The 21186-nt window shown below is 38.2% G+C and overlaps 1 protein-coding gene across 1 annotated transcript; it reads right to left on the reverse strand.

The window, feature by feature from the left end:
* Nucleotides 1-559: 559 nt before the first annotated feature.
* LOC148027968 (putative polyol transporter 4) lies at nucleotides 560-3894 on the reverse strand. The gene is made up of 2 exons (XM_087689665.1): nucleotides 3434-3894; nucleotides 560-2992 (listed from the first exon to the last, which is right to left on the reverse strand). Exons 1-2 carry the CDS (start codon nucleotides 3630-3632, stop codon nucleotides 1404-1406), a joined length of 1788 nt encoding a protein of 595 aa, XP_087545791.1. The 5' UTR covers nucleotides 3633-3894; the 3' UTR covers nucleotides 560-1403.
* Nucleotides 3895-21186: the final 17292 nt, after the last annotated feature.

Here is a 21186-nt window from a genome sequence, read left to right on the forward strand (position 1 = left end):
ACATATATTCTCTCTCTCTCTCTCAGGTGTTAGGACATTGAGTGTTCTAATTGTTTTATTGATATTAATGCTTTGAGCTTTAGTGCAAAGAACCAAAACGGTGATTAGGACATTGAGTGTTCTAATTGTTTTATTGATATTAATGCTTTGAGCTTTAGTGCAAAGAACCAAAACACCACCGGCACAATGAGCCAAGAGAATGGAGGGCCAGAGCATCTAGTGGTTGCTTATGGTGTAAGGTGTACTAACATTTTTGTCTTTAGTGTAACCGCGTTATGTATTCAAAATATGTTTAAATCTAAGAGATGTAAAGCATTTATTTGTATCTATAGCATGTCCAATATAAAGCTGGGATATGCTTTAGATCATATCTACCATGTAATGTGAAGCATATATGGACATTTTCTTAAATTGAGTTGAAATTCAATCAAGTATATGCACATTTATATAAGCAATCAGTATTATACTTTTAAGCATATATTATTTGTCCACATAAAGGCAAGACCATATTGATAATATAATGAACTTGTTTTGCTTAAGAGTGTAAGGAGACGTAAACTTCTAGCAAACTTCTGAGATATTGACTTATTAGTTCTTTCACACCTTTTCTTCCATCTTTTGTGATCAAAATAAGTAACTTTGTACAACTTTTAACATTCCTCAAATGCCACTAATCAAGGAGAGGAGCTGCATTGCACGAGCTGAGCAACTTGTACGTCATGTAGCACTTCTCAATGCATTCTTGCAAGCGAAGTAAAATGACTGAACAACTCACAATTAGCATGATCAGCTTACCTTATAGGTACAAGGTGCAGCCACACTTGCAGAAAGTCAGACAAAAAAGCTGTAGATTGCCAATACCATAGGCAAGAATTTCAACACAATCCCTCACAGTGGAGCAGGTTGAATAGCTTTAGCTGTTTACCAGGAAATGACTTCTCACATATATAACTCAAGGTCTCTCACCAGAAGTCCTTCCAATCATAAAGAAGTTGGCTATGGCTAATCTATCGTAGCAAACTTGGCATATTCACATGCAGGGATCATGAGTACAGTCCCATACACTGTTCAAAAACTGGAAGAAATCTACCAGATTTGGTTCTGCAACTTTGGGGCAGAACATGATCACAACATGGATTGGCAGAGATCATGACTTTATTCAAGGACGAAGAAAGAATTTTTGAAATATCGGTGTGTGATGAGGTTGCGTCCCGGATGACAGAATAGCCTCGAATTTCTGAGAGCCCACAAACTTGTCAAGCAAAGGAAGAGATATTTTAGTAGGGTCCTGAATCTAGAAGCACCCGGGTAGCAGTTTCCTCATGTAAATTTCATCCCTTCACTTGACTTTGGGGTTCACGATTCTATTGTAGGGCCTTTTTGTCCTCTGAAGTGCTTGCCTGTTACCTGTAGTTGTTGGCTATGGACTTCACTTTGGCCACCAGCTCCTTTCTGCCAGGGCCTTTGCTCTTAGCAAAGCTATCAGCCAGGATTAGATCGTCCTCATGGACTGACTCTGTAAAATGCATTGGTGTGGCAGCATTTAGATGTTTCTCTTCTTCCACCATAGGACGTCCTCCAAGCTCCAATGCGCTGAGACTATGAGGCTCATTCTTGTTGAAGAACTTTGCAACTTCTTCCAAGCTCTTGCCTTTCGTCTCTGGGACAGAGAAGTAGACAAAGGCCACTGATAAGATGGATATCCCTGTGAACAAGCAGTATGTTCCAGACATTGTAATAGAGTGTGAAATGCTCAAAAATGTCAAGGAGACCATCCCACTGGCTAGCCTGTTTATGACAATACACAAGCTAATGGCCTGAGCTCTCAGTTTAAGGGGGAAGATTTCTGTGGTTAAAACCCAGCAGACTGGTCCCATGCCTATTGAAAAGCTGGCAACAAAACAGCAGACTGCTAAGACAATAAGTACAGCCAGGAATCGAGAACCAGATGCTCCATCTACACCAAATATAAAAAAACAAAAGCCTATGGAGGCTAAACAGATGGTGATCCCAATGGTGCTGGCAAGCAGCAGCGGCCTTCTGCCAAGACGATCTAAGTATGCAATTGCAACAAGGATAAACAAGCATTTGGTAAACCCCATGGCTACTGTGGCTGCCATGACATCTGATTTGCTTGCCATGCCAGCATCCTTGAAAACCTCGGGGCTGTAATAGACTATGGCATCAATTCCTGTGGCCTGCTGGAAAAACTGAATCCCACAAGCTACTGTAAGCATTCTCCTGACAGGGGGTGTTGGCCACAGTAGCTCTTTCCAGACCCCCTGCCCACTGCTTCCCTGCATCGAATTCACATCTGGGGTCATTAAAATTTCTGCCTTGCTCTCCCTTAACTTGTCTGCATGCATGTCACCGATGAAACCTGCAGCTTCCATGATGTCTATCAGCCTTTTGTCTGCTTCATCTTGATCTAAAGAGGTCTTTTGGAGGACGACTCGCGCTTCTGAAATACGGTTCTGCATGACAAGCCATCGAGGGGATTCAGGCATGAAGAAGACACCGATGGCCAGGAACAAAGCAGGGAGCATGCCTAGACCTAGCATCACCCTCCAGCCGATGTTTGTTGGAAGGCCTGAGAAGGCATAATTGGCCACATATCCTAGAAGAATGCCAATATTGATAAAGATCTCCGGAAAAGAAACGAGGGAGCCCCTACTGCTGGCTGGTGCAACCTCAGCTGTGTACACAGGCGCCACCATTAGAGCTAATCCTACACCAAAACCTGCCAGCAACCTTCCACACATGAGGAATGCAAAGGAAGGCGCAAGCCCCATTGCTGCCGCTCCTATCAAGAAAACAGTGGCAGCTATGGCCATGGTCCATCTGCGACCAACGGCATCGGCCAGTCGCCCCGCTGAAGCTCCACCTGCAAGTGATACAATGTTAAGGGCGGAAACGAGGACCTCTTCCTGGACTTCACCAATTTTGAGATCTTCTTTGATGAAGAGCACGGCACCACTGATGACACCAACATCTGCATAACAAGACTAGATGTGAAGACAGAAGGGAGGAAGAAATAATATTTTCTATTAAACAGACTCACTATACATAAATCTGATTATTTTTCCAGACACAGTTCGTACCTAAATTCTTTTAGATACATGTCTACAATTTCCCAGATACAGTGTGTTCTCTATGCATATATGTCTACACAATTCCAGATACAGTGTGTTCTGTATGCAAAAATGTCTATAGTTTTACAGACAGAGTATTCTCATGCACAAATGTCTGCATTTTTCCAGATACAGTCTGTTCTCTATGCATAAATCTTTCGATTTTTGCAGATACAGTGTGTTCTCTATCCAGAAATGCCTGCATTTTTCCAGATACAATCTGTTCTCTATGCATAAATGTCTATATTTTTCCAGGTACAGTGCCTTCTCTCGAATATTATGACAGTTGATTCTGAGCTTACCGTAGCCAAGCAAGATCGAATTCATGGAGGCAAGAAGGGCGCAGGCGATGGCGAAGCGGTTGTGCTTAGGAGGCAGAGGGGCCGAAGCAGATCCGAGGAGCTCGTAGCGGGAGGTTTGCTTGGCTCCGACGAGGACAGAAGCAATGGTGCCGCGACCATTGATGTCATGGATGCTGGCGAGAGGGTGCACTGCGTCCATTGATATGGAAACAGGGGACTCAGATCTTGCTCACCAGCATAGCCAGGTGCAATGAACGCTCTCTATCTCTCTCTCTCTCTCTCTCTCTCTCTCTGTCTCAAGAATTATCACTCTCTTTTCCCTTCTCCTGGGATGAGGAAGAGAGAAGCAGCAAAGAGAGAGACAGAGATGTCTGAGGAAGAAAGAAGCACAGCGAGAGAGAGAGAGAGAGAGAGAGAGAGAGAGTCTAGAGAGTCGAGACCTTTGAGCATTTCTCTCATTCGATCTGAGTCAAATATTACCAGCTGGCAATTTACCTTCTTTGCACGTGTATATCTTTCAGAAAACAATGTTTAGCAGCATTTAATGCGACATTTTGGTTGACCACCAATTTCCAAAACGTGTTATTTTCAGAAATTACTAGGCCCGGCGCGCAATTTTTGCGGGCGGGGGCAGGTGTTGGACGCATGGCACCTGCCCCCGCGTTCTCTTTTTTTTCTTGTGGGGGAGGTGGGGGGCTACCACATGGCACCCGCCCGTTAACTAATAGTATAGATGTGATTGGTATATTTTGTATTAAGCAAAAAGTAAGAGCCTTAGGCCCAAAGAGGGGTTTCACATAGGGTGTCTAAAACAGCATCTCAAACTACAACCCAATCTCGAGGCACACTCTAAGGACGATCATTCTCATGCATGGCACTAATACTGGACATTAACGCTAAACATAGAGTACACATAAACCTAAACTATGCACTGTGACCTACCATAGGTAGTGAATTTTAGCAAACTATTCAACAAAGTTTATTTTAGGTGGGTACACTCTACTGTTAGCCCACAAACGCCTCATGTGCATTTGAAAAGAGTCGATGAGAAGGCACCTTAAAGTAAGTATTGTGAAACGCACCATAACATTGTGAAACAAAACATGTTATACAACACTGGTGTCTTTACCAACTAAGCTATTGTATAACGACACTTGCACCAAGCTTGCATGAGCAATGGTTTACGGTTTGAGTCCTAGGTAAGTAGTTCTGGGGTATTTTCATCAACATGCAAGTTTGACCCAAAATGGGTATTGGCCCACAAGCCTTAGTTGACACCGCAACTAAATCATAAACAATTCCAAAACTCTACACATTACCAAAAACAAATGCGTTGGAAAAAGGTGTTAACCTTCAAAACATCGAGGTGTTAAAACTCACCAAACAAAACTTTTGATTTTCAAGAGTTTCATCTTATTTTAGAACCAAAAAAGGCAACCTTCCAGTGGCCAAAAAAACCTTCAAAATCTAGGGGGGAAATACTTCTTGACCTTTATAAGGTTATAAACTCAAACATATTTCTAAAGAAAATTAATAAATATTCCAAAAGAAAGAAATAAGGAAACCAAATTTTTAATTTTTGCCATTACTAATGATAACAAAAGAAGGAAGTCAAAATCAGAAGTTAGAAAATAAAGGAAAAGAAGAGAAAAAGTTTATTGGTATTCATTATTAAACTTGTAACTTCTATAGTTAAAGAGGTTAAGACAACAAAGAGAATATTCTTGTCATGACATGGATTCTTGCATGAAGTACACATTTAACAAATAATTTTGATTAGGACGAAAGAATACACACAACTTATTTTACACGTTGAAGAAGTCAAATTTTGTATTAAAGCCCTTAACAAATATGAGAGAGGGAGAAAGAAGAAGAAGAATAAGAACAAGAAGAGAGTTCCGATGTGGTGGGACCCAAGATGCCCTACAACATGCATGCACATAGAAAGCCCACCTCAAAGCTTAATAAAGCTTGAAAGTTTTTGTTAACAACAGAAAATGAGTGGTAAAAATAGGTTCACAGTTAGCAAACATTAGTGTAAGAGGGCCAATACTAGAATGCTAAAGGAATCATCCATCGATCTTCTTACATTGTTTGCAAAATTTGGAAGACTTCTAGAATTTGTGGATACACATTTTGAAGGGTAACTATTAAAAAATTTGGATCAACTTAGAGTATGATCTTGGTATGAAATTTGCATGGAAGTATTTGCCCTACTAAAAAATGAGGTCTTCTAACTAGTGACATATTGGGGCATTTGAAAATGATTGAGCCAAACTAGGTCTTTTGAACTTGGATCTCAAAGTAAGAAAACCAAACACACCAACTTAGGTGGACCGTTTCCCGCTTCCAAAGATCTTGTTATTAGTGCTCCATCGATCTTTGTTTACACCCTACTAGCATCTTCAATGTGCAACATTGTTGGGCCTTGTGACATAATTGGCCCTCTTACCTTATAGCCATGTAGCCAAACAAAAAGGAAGGCATAAAGCTCGAGCTAAGAACACTTAACTTTTTGTTTCGATTTTTCCTTTAATAATAATATTGATTTTTCTGAAATGAATGCCATGACATAGAATTTTCCAAGGTGTGATAATTTCATCCCACTAACACTTATGAAGAAGACACATATCTTATGCGAGGCGAACTCAATGGCCCAAAGTAAGATCTATTAAACTAACTTGATACACCTCATTGAGTTTGTACCATACATTTTCTTGCTTTAGTCATAATGTAGCAGAACTCTAGGCACATATGGCATAATCTGTAACATACACAAACAAAATAGCATCATTAGAGAAAAAGTAGGTTTTGAAATCCCATTAACCTAGTAGGTTCTCCTTATATATGTGATTTTTACCTAAGTAGCAAGTACATTCATTTACTGTAGATTGCCTACAGGTACCCAATTTCAAGGCCAAACCTTTGAATATGATAGAGTTGGTTTGATTTTAGTCAAACATTGAGAGTCAAACTTGTATGCACATTAGTTGCTTTGCCTTGTCATGTCAAGACACATTCTAAAAGGCCCAATTTATGGATTTGCCATCATGATCAAATTGACTACAATGAACATTCCTCTTGCATGGCAAAGTGCAAAAAATTGTACACATTAGATATGCTTTCAATGTGTCTCAAATCTCAAGAAGACATGGTAAATGATAGATCCTTTAGATGACTCAACATGATGATCCACGTCCAAGTTAGATTCAAGGTGTGATAGCACATGTACATGAGTGTAGAAACTTTTAAATCTATCTCCCTTGAATACAACTTTCATAAGTTGTTAGGGATTAAAATACAAAAAGATGTTCAAGTTTGGAACTCATGTCTTATGTAGTAGCATTCAATAAGATAGAAGAGCATAAACTCCATCCCTCGACTTTACCAATCCCATACTTAATCATTGTCTCTTTCATGCCTCGCAATAACACCATTTTCTTTATCAAAGAGTGCACGAACACAGTTGCTTTTTTTCACATGGCTATAAGCAGCCTTAAAGATTATAACTTACTTCTTTCTAAAAAATGGACTAGTAACTCAAAGTAAAGTATATAGCACTCAATAATTTAATATTAAATATTTTTAAGTCTACAATTATCAAAGTAAGATAAAGAGTGTTAACTTCAAAAAGGGAGAAAACTTTATGAAATGGTTGATAGAGCATCTTATGACACAACTTGTTTATGTAGGTCATTAGTCATTGTTTGGAAGAATTCTCTTTTCTCACAAATAAGAAGAGGACCACCAACCCACAATGGATGAATATTGATGTTGACAATAGAGCATGATGATCATTAACTATGAGAACAATGATGTTGACAATGAAGAGATGATTCTACATTACAATTTCACAAATACAAAGGAAATATAAAAATTGGGATTAATGTAATGGAGGTTCAATATTAGATGACATTAGTTTTTGCTTATTGTCCGTTAGTTTTGAATGTCTTTATTCAAAACAATAACAAGTTCTTGGAAAAATAAGTGTTCTTCTAGATGATAACAAACCTACACATCCATAAGGGGAGCGCCTCCCCTCCAAATATTAGTGAAGAGAGTGGGCAAGAGACATGCTAGCATATTCCTATATGCAAATAGCATCACTCACAAGCCAAATCAACAATAGAGCTTAATCACAATGGGACCCTTCTCGTAGGTGACCCTACCAAACAAGGAGAAGACCAACCATTGTTGTGTGCAAAAGACATACATACCTTAGTCAAGACTCCACATTGGAAAATTCAAAAGGATTATGAGTTTAACACATCAAATCAATCCCTTACATGCCATGATGCGAAAAATGTAACTTTTTGTAACTTCAATACTTACATGCCACTATGTTGGGAACATAACGTGTTTTAAAACATGGGACCTTTTTTTAAATTCCCATTTTCACTTTTAGTGGGGTTTTCATAACCCCACTAAAACTCCAAAAGAGAGAGTCTCACATAAATGTTAGTTAGGGGGGGCAAAAATAGGGGGGACTAATTGTTGTAAAACCAAAAGTAGCAAAATTTTGAACTAAAATATAGCACAATACAAGTGTTGCTTGCAATCTTCCCCCATGCATGGGTGAGCACCTCCCCCATGCATGTATTTATGGATTTGCATTATCTTTTTGTGCTCAAAGTACATTGAAAAAGTATCATTTTTGGGCTTCTTGCTTTTTTTTGCTTGAACATAGTTTTTTAGACTAGTAATTTCTAACTCCTATCTAATAAATTCTACGATCTATAAAAATAATAATATAGTCTTTTAGGCCTTACACAAAGATTACAACCATATAAATGAATTGTGCATGTGCACATACAATAATTGCTAGAGCACCCAAAACTACAATATTTGTGTGGTAATGAAGTGTCCATAAGTAATCAGTCCTTACACTCCACTCAAAATAATCATTCTATATAAATTTGTCTAATAATTGCTCACCATGATATAAAATACATTAATTCCTTACCTTATGCCACGTCCAAGATCTAAGAGGGGATGTTAGAGATTTGGTTACCTCCAAGATGGTCACCAGGCTCAAACAAGTAGTTTAGGCAACATCATCATGTAGGAGAGTAGGTCGAATAGGTAGACATATAGTCATCAAGGCTTATGGGCAGTGATTTGGTCATTGCAAGTAGAATGGGCAAGTTGGACAATGTTGAATTAAAAAATGCACTACATGTTGATTGGCCTCTTAAATAGCCCCAAAGCACACTTAATTACTGAAAAACCCTAAAAAGAAGAGTCATTCGAGAGAGTTTCTGTGTAAACCCAAAACCCTAATTTGGGAGGGTCCATGCATAGATATGGGACTTCATCACTTCTTTTTAGGTCATGAGATATGGCAGATTAAGAGGGGGGATTTTTTTTCCTAGCAATAGTATATGCAAGAGCTCTTGGCCACTTTTGAGATGATGGAGTGTCACATATCTCTACTTCTATGGATCTGAATGGTGCTATGTGGCTAGAAAGATTCAAATTGGGCTAGTGATGTTGATCACACGTGATCAACTACATGCTATTGTTTTCTACTAGGTACATGTGCTATTTCTTGGAACACAAGAAAGAAACCTACTATTTCCCTATCTTCGACATGTGTGGAGTAGCGGCATCTTCTACTACTTGTGAGATAGTTTGGCTTTGGATATTATTAGGTGAGCTTGGATGTGAGCAGCTTCAAGCCACCAACATCTACCATGCATAATGCGACCAATGTTACATGCAACACTATGCATAACAAGTCACTATCATGTGACAAATAGATAAAGAAAATCCATCAAAATGGACAAATAAAATCATATTATTTTCATAGCAATTATAATAATACTAATGCACTCCCACTAGCACTATCTTTTTCAAAGGATTTTAGAGAGTTTTGGAGCAAATGACTTGCATACCTCAATTTTCTAACTTTTCACCTCCATAGGATGGCAATTCTTCTTCAAATCTCTCAGCTTTTTACAGGAGGAAGAAGGATTTTGGCTTCATCAACATAGTGGATGTAGGAGAAATTTGAGTTTTATTTGCTTCAATTTCAAGTTCCATGGCTTTAATGTACCATGTTTTTAATACCCAACTATGCTTTATATTAGATTTAGAATTCTCTCTACTTCAAGGTAATTATAATTTTATTTTCACACACACACACACACATGCACAAATGTTAGTACAACAAGTAATTGACTCTCTATCTTCCTCTCTCTATGCATGCAAGGATGCTATAGCAATTTCCAGTGTCATTGGAGATAGGGAGGGACAATTAAAGTGTTTATGATTGTTGTTGAAGAGATGTGCTCTTTACTTTAGTGATCCTTTTGCTACTACTTGTACATATTAAGATTTGCTATCAATTATAGCAATATTTATGATAAGTTATATTTATTACAAAAAATTATCGTACATTCACTTACAAGACTTGCATCCAACTTTGAGACGGAGAGAAAAATATTGATCTATTTGTAGTTGACCCTTTCTACCTCTCTATCTCTCTCATTCTCTCTTTGTGTATAACTAACATATAGAGAGAGAACCTTTTTCTTGTTTTGGATGATTTTTTGTCTCCTACCTTTTGCATCCTTTTGGTTTTTTCCTTTGAAATTTTTGTAAGATAATATGAATGTTTTGGTCTAACATGTTTTAAAATGTATGTTACTTGCAAATTCTTTTAGATCTTTCCCCTAAATAGTTACAACAATAATTGGACACGTGTGCATATTGTGGAGTAAGAAAAGTGTTCATTAATAAGTATGGAGGTATAGCTTCTAAGAAAATATGACCTCTCAAGGCACTATTGATGGAAGGCTCTCAATCTTCAATTGGTGGACTCTATTTATATATGTAGAGTAGAAGATCACGAGCTAAAATAAGTTATATACGTCTACTCCAACACATTGCCTAATAGCTTGAGTGTGCAAAACTACCAATAGACTCAAACTTGGCCTTTTGTAAGTAAATATATGTGCCAAACCCAAAAATAAAGGGTCCGTGCAATGATTCCCTAGATGATAAGGCCTTTGATCTTTACCGTATTGTTAAATCCATGCCGATGTGAAGAAGATCATATGTGGCAACCAAGGGTTTACTACATGTATCTAGGTTCAAGAGGCATTATGTAAGCTTAATGCATCTCTCAAGCCAACACCATAGGCAAGTCTAAAGAGATTCCATTTCTTGTAGTTATAAGTGTGATTTCAACAAACCAATTCCTTTAGGTAGCACCCTGACAACTAGTCCCCCAACTCATGGGCCAAGATTGTCCCACTCATTTATGCCTCCAACCAAGATTGTTAACCCTTGCAAGCATTTACATGGGTGGAAGCATCCACTAATTATGTGCAACAATTTTTTATGGTCATGTATCATGAAATGACCTTTGTGAGATAAAGTCATTGTTTATGGAAAATGAGGGCCCCAACTTACTTTTGTGTATCTTATAACTATTATTTGTAAAAACCTAAGTGTGTTCCATGAGAACACCAAGGTGCATTGAATTGTGGGTGGTCAAGAAACCACAACTGTGGGCTGGATGTCCAAAGGGGGGGGAGAAACCCTAAAATTTTTCTATAAGAGCAATAAGAGAGAATGCCAAGGCTATTCACATGTGTGGCAACTTTTTCTTATTATTGATAATCTTGATGTGGTCTATGTGAGTGAGTGAAGAAGAGGAAGTGTGTGAGAGGGTGAGGGATACGGAGTGAAGATCTCTTCTCTTTTTTCATCTTCTTCTCTTTAATTCTTCTTGGAGAGAGAGAGAGAGAGAGAGAGAGAGAGAGAGAGAGAGAGAGAGAGAGAGAGAGAGAGAGAGAGAGAGAGAGAGAGAGAGAGAGAGAGAGAGAGAGAGAGAGAGGGGGGGGGAGGGAGGGTGGCTGTGTGTGTGTGTGTGTGTGTGTGTGTGTGTGTGTGTGTGTGTGTGTGTGTGTGTGTGTGTGTGTGTGTGTGTGTGTGTGTGTGTGTGTGTGTGTGTGTGTGTGTGTGTGTGTGTGTGTGTGTGTGTGTGTGTGTGTGTGTGTGTGTGTGTGTGTGTGTGCACGCGCGCGCGCAAGAGTATGTGAGAGCGAGGGATACATTTCACAAAGCTCTCTTTCTCTCTTCCTTCCTAATCTTGCATACACTACTCATCCCAAGTCTACATACACTTCTCAACCCACACATGGAAACCATGAAAGAAAGGTCATGTGAGCAAAGAGTAACATATGTGAATTGTGGAGTGATGCTTCATTAACCTATTGTGACTACAACATGGTAAGTGCCTCTTGATATACCAACTTGAATCAATCTATCCTGGTACGTTAATTCGTGTGCTTTCGTAAGAGTATGACATACCAAGTTCCCTCTTTCTAGTGACATATTTTGAGTTAATGAGCAAAGCACTCTTGTTTGCATCTTTGGATTAATGATAATTTTTTGTTCTTAGGTGGTCTTGAAGAAAAATTTCACAACCCATTCTCTTCCTAGGGGGTTCACTCTTTTAAACAAAAAATACATCACCTATGAGTGAAGAATCCTAGGAAACCCCTTATATATGGCACATGCAAGAGTCATATGACTCCCCTTTTACACTTATACGATGTACTACAAAAATTTATTGCATACCCCCCTTTTTTAGATATGAGATTTTATATTTTTTTCAATTTCTCATATTGATTAAGCTTAAAGACTAGAACATTTCTAACATAAGAATTACATTATGCACTTTAAAGACAATATGTTGTTGCATCACTCCAAAAGTAATATTTCATGATAGTGCATCCTTTTGAATACAAAAAGGTAGTATTTAAAACATGTAACAAATAAATTATCTTAAATTCCAAAAATTTCACATAGAGTTGAAATGAAGCCTACTCTAAAACAAATAGTATCTCAAAAATATAATTAAACTTGTGGATAGATGCATTATATTGAGATTTTTAAATATTGTCAATCTAAAATTTGGTGAGAAAAATAAAAAAGTGAGTGACGAAAATTAAGAGAGACTAGAAAAGAAAGCATGAAAATGCAAGCAACCAGCCACCTTCTAACACACCCACACTTAAAGTATTATAAGAAAATAAAGAATACATTTGTGGATTAAAATTAAATATAATAAAGACCATGTGATGCACTCACACAACTCAGGCCACTAATGACAAAAAAGAGTGATCCATGTTCATCTAATAAAGAAGGCAATAAGAAAATAGTTCGAACTTGAAATATAGATGAGGAATTAATTTCGATCTCATAATGAACAAAACAAGTTGGCATTGCAAACGTAGTTATTCTATCACCCCATGTCTCACAAGAAGCTAACAAAATGGATACAATAGATGAATGGCCATAAAAGGAATAGTACATTCCCACAAGCTTTTGTTCTTTGGATAGTCCAATGTACGGTGGACCATGCTCTCTTTAGATATTCTCAAGGTTTTTTCTGTCTCCATTTGGAAATTTTGCTCCCCCCATCACCTCTAGATCTTGTTATTTTGCCAGTAGTCAGTGTTGAATATTCAAGTCTATGGCTTTCCATTGGCAAAATCACTCTTGGGTCTACATTACCCTAAGCACGTGGGATAACCCATAGGTGTTTTAGTCAATACATAGAATCTGCAAGCACTGTATCTCTGTCTCATGTATTCTTACTACAGTGAAGAGAATACACAGTCTAAAACTTGCAACCTGACATTCAGGCACCTTCGTCACATTTAGGATATCAAATCCTTTGAGATCTTGAGTGATAAATGATGCTATTTTTTTCAGGAGTGTAGAGAGGCAATGTCATATACTGCACTTCTTGTAGATGACTAGCCAAGTAGATGTCAAGGCATTTGTTTCATATCCAGATTTCAATCCTCAGTTGCATCCAATGCTCTCTTTAGTCTTCCAAGCATTCAACATACATATGTCAGGTCATACAAATGATAGGAGCTCCAAAATGACATGTAATGCTTCAATAAGAGACAATGCTTGTATAAGAGACAATGACAGAAGCTCCAAAATGACATGTAATGCTTCAATAAGAGACAATGCTATTAAAAAATTCCAGATCTGAATATTTTTCAGCATAAACTCCCAGCTCCAATGCATGACATCAAGTCCATATGACATCCCATCATATACCTATGCTTCAATGGTAATCTTGAACATGTTTGAGAGCTCCAACCTCATGTCAGAGGTGCATACATGTTGTAGGTTGTCTGTATATAGCAGACCACTGTTATTTCATATTTGTAATTAGTTCTTCAAGCTCTCAGATGAGCTCTCAGTCAAGTAATGATGCTTTTAGGACTTCATATGCCTTCCAGAGGGTCCATCAGTGCCCTGGAACCACCTGCTGTTTATTGTAGTAAACGGCCAGTCTGCATAGGTCTATGCTGAATATCTCAAAATTTGTGAGAAATTGGAAAAAAATTGCTTCTGCAAAGTTTTAGATCACGTTGAAATAGTCAGGAATCGTGGGCCATTTCTCCAAAATCCATTTTTGTAGCAAGATATAGCTTCTGCAAAAAAATGGGATGTAGCTACAGTCTCCTTTGATGATGTTTTCTTCAGATTTGATGTCTTGATGTCAAATGGCCATTTCCAAGCCTTCAGGCTTTAGGCATTCAAGCTTTTGATACCATGTTGGAAGAGAGGGAGAGAGATAGAGTGGAGAATTACACACATAGGTATGACTAACCAAGACTAACTGTGTTAAGTCACTAACTACACCAACTTATTGAATGTCACACACGTGTACAATTGTATCCAGCTAATGTCGGTCACACACATAAAGATAGACTGACTGGAGAGTAACATGAGCTTGATATTATAATGCAAATACCCTCTAGAGTCCTAATTATCCTTATGCCTGGAATATAATGTAGCTCTCCTAAATCCTTTATCTCAAATTCAGTCTTGAGGAGACACATTACATGGTCGATCTATGTCTCACAATCACCTACAATGATCCAATCATCCACATATATAGTAATGACCACAATACCTGCATCACTCTCATAGACATAGAGTGAGTGATTGGTTGTGCTCTATGAAATCCAATGTTGATAACGCATTCTAAAATCTTGTCATGCCATGCCTTAGGTGCTTGCTTTGGCCCATATAAGGCCTTATGAAGTTGCATACACACTCTAGATGACTCTTATATACATAACCAGGTGGCTACTAAACATAAACTTCCTTTTGTAACTCCCTCTATAAGAAGGCACTCTTAACATCCATTTGATGCATAATCAAACTTTTTCAAGTATCCACTACTATGATAGCCCTTACAATGGAAATTTTAGCCATTGGAGCAAAAGTCTCCTTATAATCAATACCATGAGTCTATACATACACTTTGGCAACCAATTGTACCTTACAATATTTAACAGAGCCATCTAACTTATGGTTGACCCTATAAACCCATTTGTAGCGAATTGATTTCTTGCCTTCAAGTAAAGGTACCAACTCCCATGTGTCATTCTCCTTAAGTGTAGCCATTTCTTCATCTATAACATGATCCCAATACTCATTATCCACTACATCCTCAAAACAAGTGGGTTCTACATCCTACACAACCTTAGCCATGTATGCATAATGATTAGCTATATATCTATCATATGTCAATTGCTACATTAGCTTTCTTACTCTACTTGATCTACATGGACTTGGATCACTACCAGATACTTTAGCATCCTCTTGTGCCTTATGCACACCAAGTGTTTTGATAGACTGAATCCCAAAATCCTCCTCCAAGCTCTGCTTCGAGCCATCTCAATTAACATCAACATGAGAGAAACCTAATGACACTTTTGTTATGATAGGTAAGTCCCTAACTCTCTCTTTAGCATTTTTTGTTATTTATGATGTACTTGGTAGAGTAACCTATGACCTCAATCTACCACTCCAAGGTTTATCCATAGAACCATGACTAGGAGACTCTTGTGGTCTACTGAATGTCTATATGACTACTAATCTATTTTTTGCATAACCACACTCTCATGTTCATCAACCCCAACTAGATTCTACACATTACTATACCAACTACTCATTTTATCAAAACAACATCCTTGCTAGCTCTCAATTCACATGTAAAAGGGTTATAACATCTATATTCCTTGTAATCAAGAGAATATCCCATAAATACACATTTTGTTACTTTTGGATCCAAATTACATGATTATGCATATAAGAAATACATCCAAATACTTTTAGATGGGAAAGATTTGGCTTTGTACCTCTAAACTTCTCTTTGGGTGTCATACCATGTACAACAACAATGGGTGTCATGTTCATAATGTATATAGCAATAGCAACTGCTTCAATCCAATAGTAATGAGGCAAGTTTCTTTCTAGCATCAATGAATAAGAAACCTTTGCAATATGCCTACCTTTTTGCTCACCAAATCCATTTTTCTATGGAGTATATCTACATGTATATTACCTTTGTATACCCCTTTTTTATAAAAAATAAAAAAAATCATTGGAGAGACATTCTCCCCATCCATTCAACCTTAGCCATTTAGTATGCAACCCTATCTCCTTCTCAACCGAACTCTTAAAGCTTTTAAAGTGAGTGAACACTTCACTTTTCTCATGCATAAAATAAATCCATAATTTACATGTATGATCATCGATGAAGAAAACATAATACTTGCAACCACCAAAATTGCAGTTTTTGTAAGATCCAATACATCAGAATGTATCAATTCAAGTGGCTTCTTATATACATGCTTTTCACTTGGAAACACATGCCTTGATTGCTTTTCAAATTGAAATTCTTCACATACTTTATGTATCCCGTCAACTCTAAACTTGATTAAACCATCCACAATCTGTTTTGATTCCATGTCTTTCAGCCATTGCACATTTACATGACCAATTCTCTTATGCCAAATTTCAATATCAGCCACAATACTTGAACCGTGCATAAACATGGTAGCATCCATTTTAGATATACTTACATCAAGAGTAAATAACCTACCAACATGTTTCCATTTTGCAATCAATCTAGAATCATTTTTAGGATCTTATACACATAGCAACCATTAGATGTGAACTGAACTTGCAATCCTTGTTCTACCATTTAGCCAATGGATACTAAGTTTTTTTGTAATATTTAGTACATGTAGCACATCAACAAAATACTTAACTTTTACCATCCTACATACTCAAAGGAACATTTTCAACATGAGTAACTGGGTGAGCTATATCATCCCCTATCTCCACATAGCCTAGAGAATCTAGACCATGGATCTCTTTAAACCACTCTACATGAGAAGTCATGTGATTAGAGTTACTTGAATCTATATACCATGCATCATTCTTTGATGAAACATAAAAAATCATAGTATTTATAAAGTGATGTATAACAAAAAATTGTTCACTTCTATCATCATTATTTCTGGTACTATATGCATAATTACCCTACTACATTTTTCCATTTCTAGTTTCAGCCTTCTTTTTGAATCAGTTTTTGAAAATGTGGTATTTCTAACCACAATGCCAGCACTACTTGCTATCACCAATTTTTTTTTGCCTATTAGAATTTGCAACTTGGCCTCTTTGACTCCCCCTTCATCAACACTATCCACCTTTATTTTATTGTGCATCACAACTTTAACCATGACCACCTCCTTGGCCTCTACCACCATGATCTCTACCTCTACTAGTAGAGTAAAACACTAGTTTAAACTTGTTCTTGCTTTGAGAAGAAAAGGAATCCAAGACAAGGTTATTCTCCTAGAAATAAAGTCGACAAAATTAGGGATATCATCCCTCATATTCATAGATGACCTGAAGCTCTAGTATTCGTCCCCAAGTCCATCTAAGCATGCACACACAATACCATAATTATCATCAACTATAACACTGATAGATCCAAGAGCTTCCACGACAATCTTGATCTTCAAGGCGTAATCATTAGTGGATATGTTTTCTCTTTTCACTTGGCAATCTGATCAAAACTAGATTACTTGCTCATAATTTCTAATCTTCAGTAGGGTTCAAATTCATTTAGGTGTCTTGGATTTTTGAGCTACAACTTTCTGACCTTTGTGTTTACTTCAAATAACCTTGCTTGATTCTTCCATGTAATAGCAAGGGTATCAAATTACTATAGATAGCCCATTATATTATATGTGACACTAATAGACAATTAATATATGACTTTACTCTCCATCTTCTTCCAATATTTCCTAGCCTTAACCTATTTTATAGTAACACTTCATGGAGGAATTTCAGGTGTTACTACCATGTCTCCTTCAATGTAATTCCAAACACCTTTGTTTTTTAAGAAATTTGTCATCCTGAACTTCCATCAGGATTCTCATTGATAGTCTGGTTAAAGTTGTCAACAATTTTGATAAAATAAACAACTTGTGAAAAAGTGCAATATGCAAGCAAGTTGATACCGGGTGCATTACAACTAAACATGCAATCTTTTTCACTAATTGCACAACAATAACTGATGTACTTAGCTTTACGAGTACATAACTATAGAATTAATAAGTAGTACAAGGCTATAGAACTAATAAGTATGACAAAATCAATACCCAAATTCTCAAACCATGCACATATTATTAAATGTGTTGGTTCCACTTTATCCTTTTGAATAGTGTTGAGATATCGAGCTCCACTCGTGATACGCCAGGGTGACCGTTGTATATTTATGTCATCGACTTGTCAGTTGCAAACGCGGTTGGTACACCGCCCATGAATAATAGCTACATGATAGCTATCCTTATCTACTCTAGTTCGTGGCTCAGTTAGTATGCCACCTTAGTTAGTTGAGTTTGGTTTGAGACCCATATATAGGGTTCTTCTATTTCTTTGTACTTGAGTTCTTTTGGCTTACACAACTAAGAAGAGGAAAACTGTTTTCAGCCTCCACCCTTGTGTGTCTTCCCCCATTGTGCAAGCAAGAAAGCTTCAAGCGAGACTCCTTCCTTCTCTCCCACAATCGTGACATGGTATCAGAGCCTTGTTCGTGGTAAGGAGCTCAAGAAAGCAAGCCAAGCTCGCGGTGGTCTGGTAAGAGGAGCAGTGTTGCTTTCATTTCCTGTTTTGGGAGCAGATCTCTGCAGGTAGCACAGCCAGAAATTGCAGGAGTGCATTGTCTCAGGTTGAGACGCCCTTCGCGGTGAAGCAAGAGGGCAGTATATGCTGCGGGAAAGGGCTTTAGCCCTTGGCGACCTTGTTTTTTTGATTTGAGGCCATTTCGGGGCCTGTTTTGCAGACGGAAGTTTTCTGCACGCACTCAAGAAAAGGCTCAGTTTTATGCTGTGCGACCACTGTTCTACAGGTCGGTGAAAAGTTACTGTAGAAATTGCATTGTATGCTTGTGCGCAGAGACATTGGGAGTTTCAGAATCATCCTTGGTTCCTGTTTATGCAAAATAGTCACTAGGAAGTGACTGTGTGGTCAAATACCACTTTCGCCAGTTTTGCAGATTTGCCCTTGTGAGGGTGAAGCTGTGTTTTTTGCAGTGACAGAATTTCTTGCAGTATTCTGTAATGGCATCTGATTCTCTTTCACAGATTGTCACTGAAAAGCTTGACAAGAACAACTTCCAGGCATGGAAGTTTAGAATGACGAATTTCCTTATGGGAAAAGGATATTGGGAATTTGTTGCAGGAAATGAAGAAGAACCAGTTCTTCCTGATGTTCCCAATCAACAACAAATGCAGGCATTTAAAACATGGCATGAGAGAGCCAGGAAAGTTATGTATTGGCTGTCTATCAGTATTTCAGACTCTATGATTGTGCATATTCAGGATGCAAGTACGCCAAAGGAGGCATGGGATACTTTGTCAAAAATGTATAGCACAAATACGCAAGCCAGAAAAATGCAGCTCAAGCAAGAGTTGCATAATGTGCAAAGAGAAAGTATGAGCATCAACGACTACCACATGAAGGTGAAGAAGATTGCAGATGCACTTGCTTCCATTGGGTCGCCAGTGGAAGATGATGATTTAGTTTCCGTGACCTTGAATGGTCTAGGAAAGGATTATGCACAGTTTCGGACATCCATTTCAGTTCGTGAAAGATTTCCTGATTTTGAGGAGTTGATTGCTCTTCTAATTTCTGAGGAACAGAGAAATGGTGGTGCATCTTCTTCAGGAGGAACTTCAAAAGAAGCTGTCTTCTACTCAAATGCTGGAAGAGGTAGAGGCAGAGGTAGAGGAGGCCGATTTGGAGGCCGTGGCAGAAATCAGAATATGCAGCAAAATCAAGAAAACCAGTCCTATGGAGGAGGACGTGGTAACTCTAGAGGTAGGGGGAGCCAAAGAGGTCGTGGTGGATGGCAAAGAGGCCAAAATGCAAACAGTAATGTTGAATGCTACTACTGTGGTAAAATGGGTCATATGGCTAAAGACTGCTATAAAAAGCAGAATGACATCATGAATGGAAAACTGCAACAAGGGAATTATGCATCTTCTAGTAGACAGGGTGATGACAGAAATGAGCATTTGTTCATGGTGCAGCACATGAACAATTCTATGACAAGTGCAGAAGAAAGCAATGATGTATGGTATGTTGACTCAGGTGCATCAAACCACATGACAGGTCATGCAGAATGGATGGAGGATGCAAGGAAAATGGAAAAACCAGGATTTGTGGAGACTGGTGATGATACTGCACATCCTATTGTGCAGATTGGAAAAATTCCCTTGTCTATGCAGGGTGGGAAAAAGAAATACCTGTCCGATGTATTTCATGTCCCGAATATCACCAAGAATCTGGTTTCAGTTGGTCAAATGGTTGAACAGGGCTTGCAGGTCAGATTTAATCCTCATGGATGCTTTGTTGAGGATATGAAAAATAAAGGTCGCTTGATAGCAAAAGGAAAGAAGAAGGGCAGAATGTTTACATTGGATGCAGACATGTCTGAATTGAGTGCAGCAATGTTTGCACATGGGACCGGTGTAGTTGCAGATATTGATATCTGGCATAAACGCATTGGTCATGTTAATGTACAGCGACTTAAATCAATGCAGGCCCAAAATATTGTTGCAGGATTGCCCAAATTCAAGGTTGCAGAAATGCATAAGGTATGTGAAGCCTGTCAGTTTGGAAAACAGGCAAGGAAACCATTTCCTAGACATGTTCAAGAGAGTGAGAAGCCATTGGAATTAATTCACTCTGATGTGTGGACAACTAAAGCTGCATCTCTTGGAGGCTGTCATTATTTTGTCAGTTTTATTGATGACTATAGCAGAAAAGTTTGGGTGTATTTTATGAAAAAGAAAAGTGAAGTTTTTGGGCATTTCAAAACTCTTAAAGCTATGGTTGAAAAAGAAACAGGCTTGCAGATAAAATGCCTAAGGTCAGATGGAAGGGGAGAGTACCTCTCAAATGAGTTTGCAAAGTTCTTGCAGGAGCATGGCATAAAGCAGCAATATTCATGCAGTTATACCCCACAACAAAATGGAATTGCAGAAAGGAAAAACAGGCATATTGGAGAGGTATCTCGTGCCATGCTCAATGAAAAAGACTTGCCAGATTTTTATTGGGCTGAAGCAGTTGCTACAGCAGTCTACATAATGAACAGGACTCCCACTGCAGCAATACATGGATTGACTCCAGAGGAGAGGTATACTGGTAGGAAACCAGATATTTCTCATTTGAAAATTTTTGGTTGCATTGCCTATGTACATGTGCCAGATGAGCTGAGATCCAAGTTGGATCCAAAAGCTGAGAAGTGCATCTTTATTGGTTACTCTCTGCAGCAAAAAGGGTATAGATGCTATAACCCTTCTACTCGTAAGTTTACAGTGAGCAGAGATGTTGTTTTTGATGAG

This window comes from Lygodium microphyllum, chromosome 12 (genome assembly GCF_053477565.2).
Source record: "Lygodium microphyllum isolate KBCC chromosome 12, Lygodium_microphyllum_v1.1.10, whole genome shotgun sequence".
Lineage (NCBI taxonomy): Eukaryota > Viridiplantae > Streptophyta > Polypodiopsida > Schizaeales > Lygodiaceae > Lygodium > Lygodium microphyllum.

Excerpts from the sequence above, each read along its gene's own strand:
- LOC148027968 (XM_087689665.1), bottom strand. The coding sequence starts at position 3,632 with ATGGACGCAGTGCACCCTCTCGCCAGCATCCATGACATCAATGGTCGC. Across the intron at positions 2,993-3,433 it reads TTCGATCTTGCTTGGCTACG|ATGTTGGTGTCATCAGTGGT; the intron begins GTAAGCTCAGAA and ends CTTGTTATGCAG.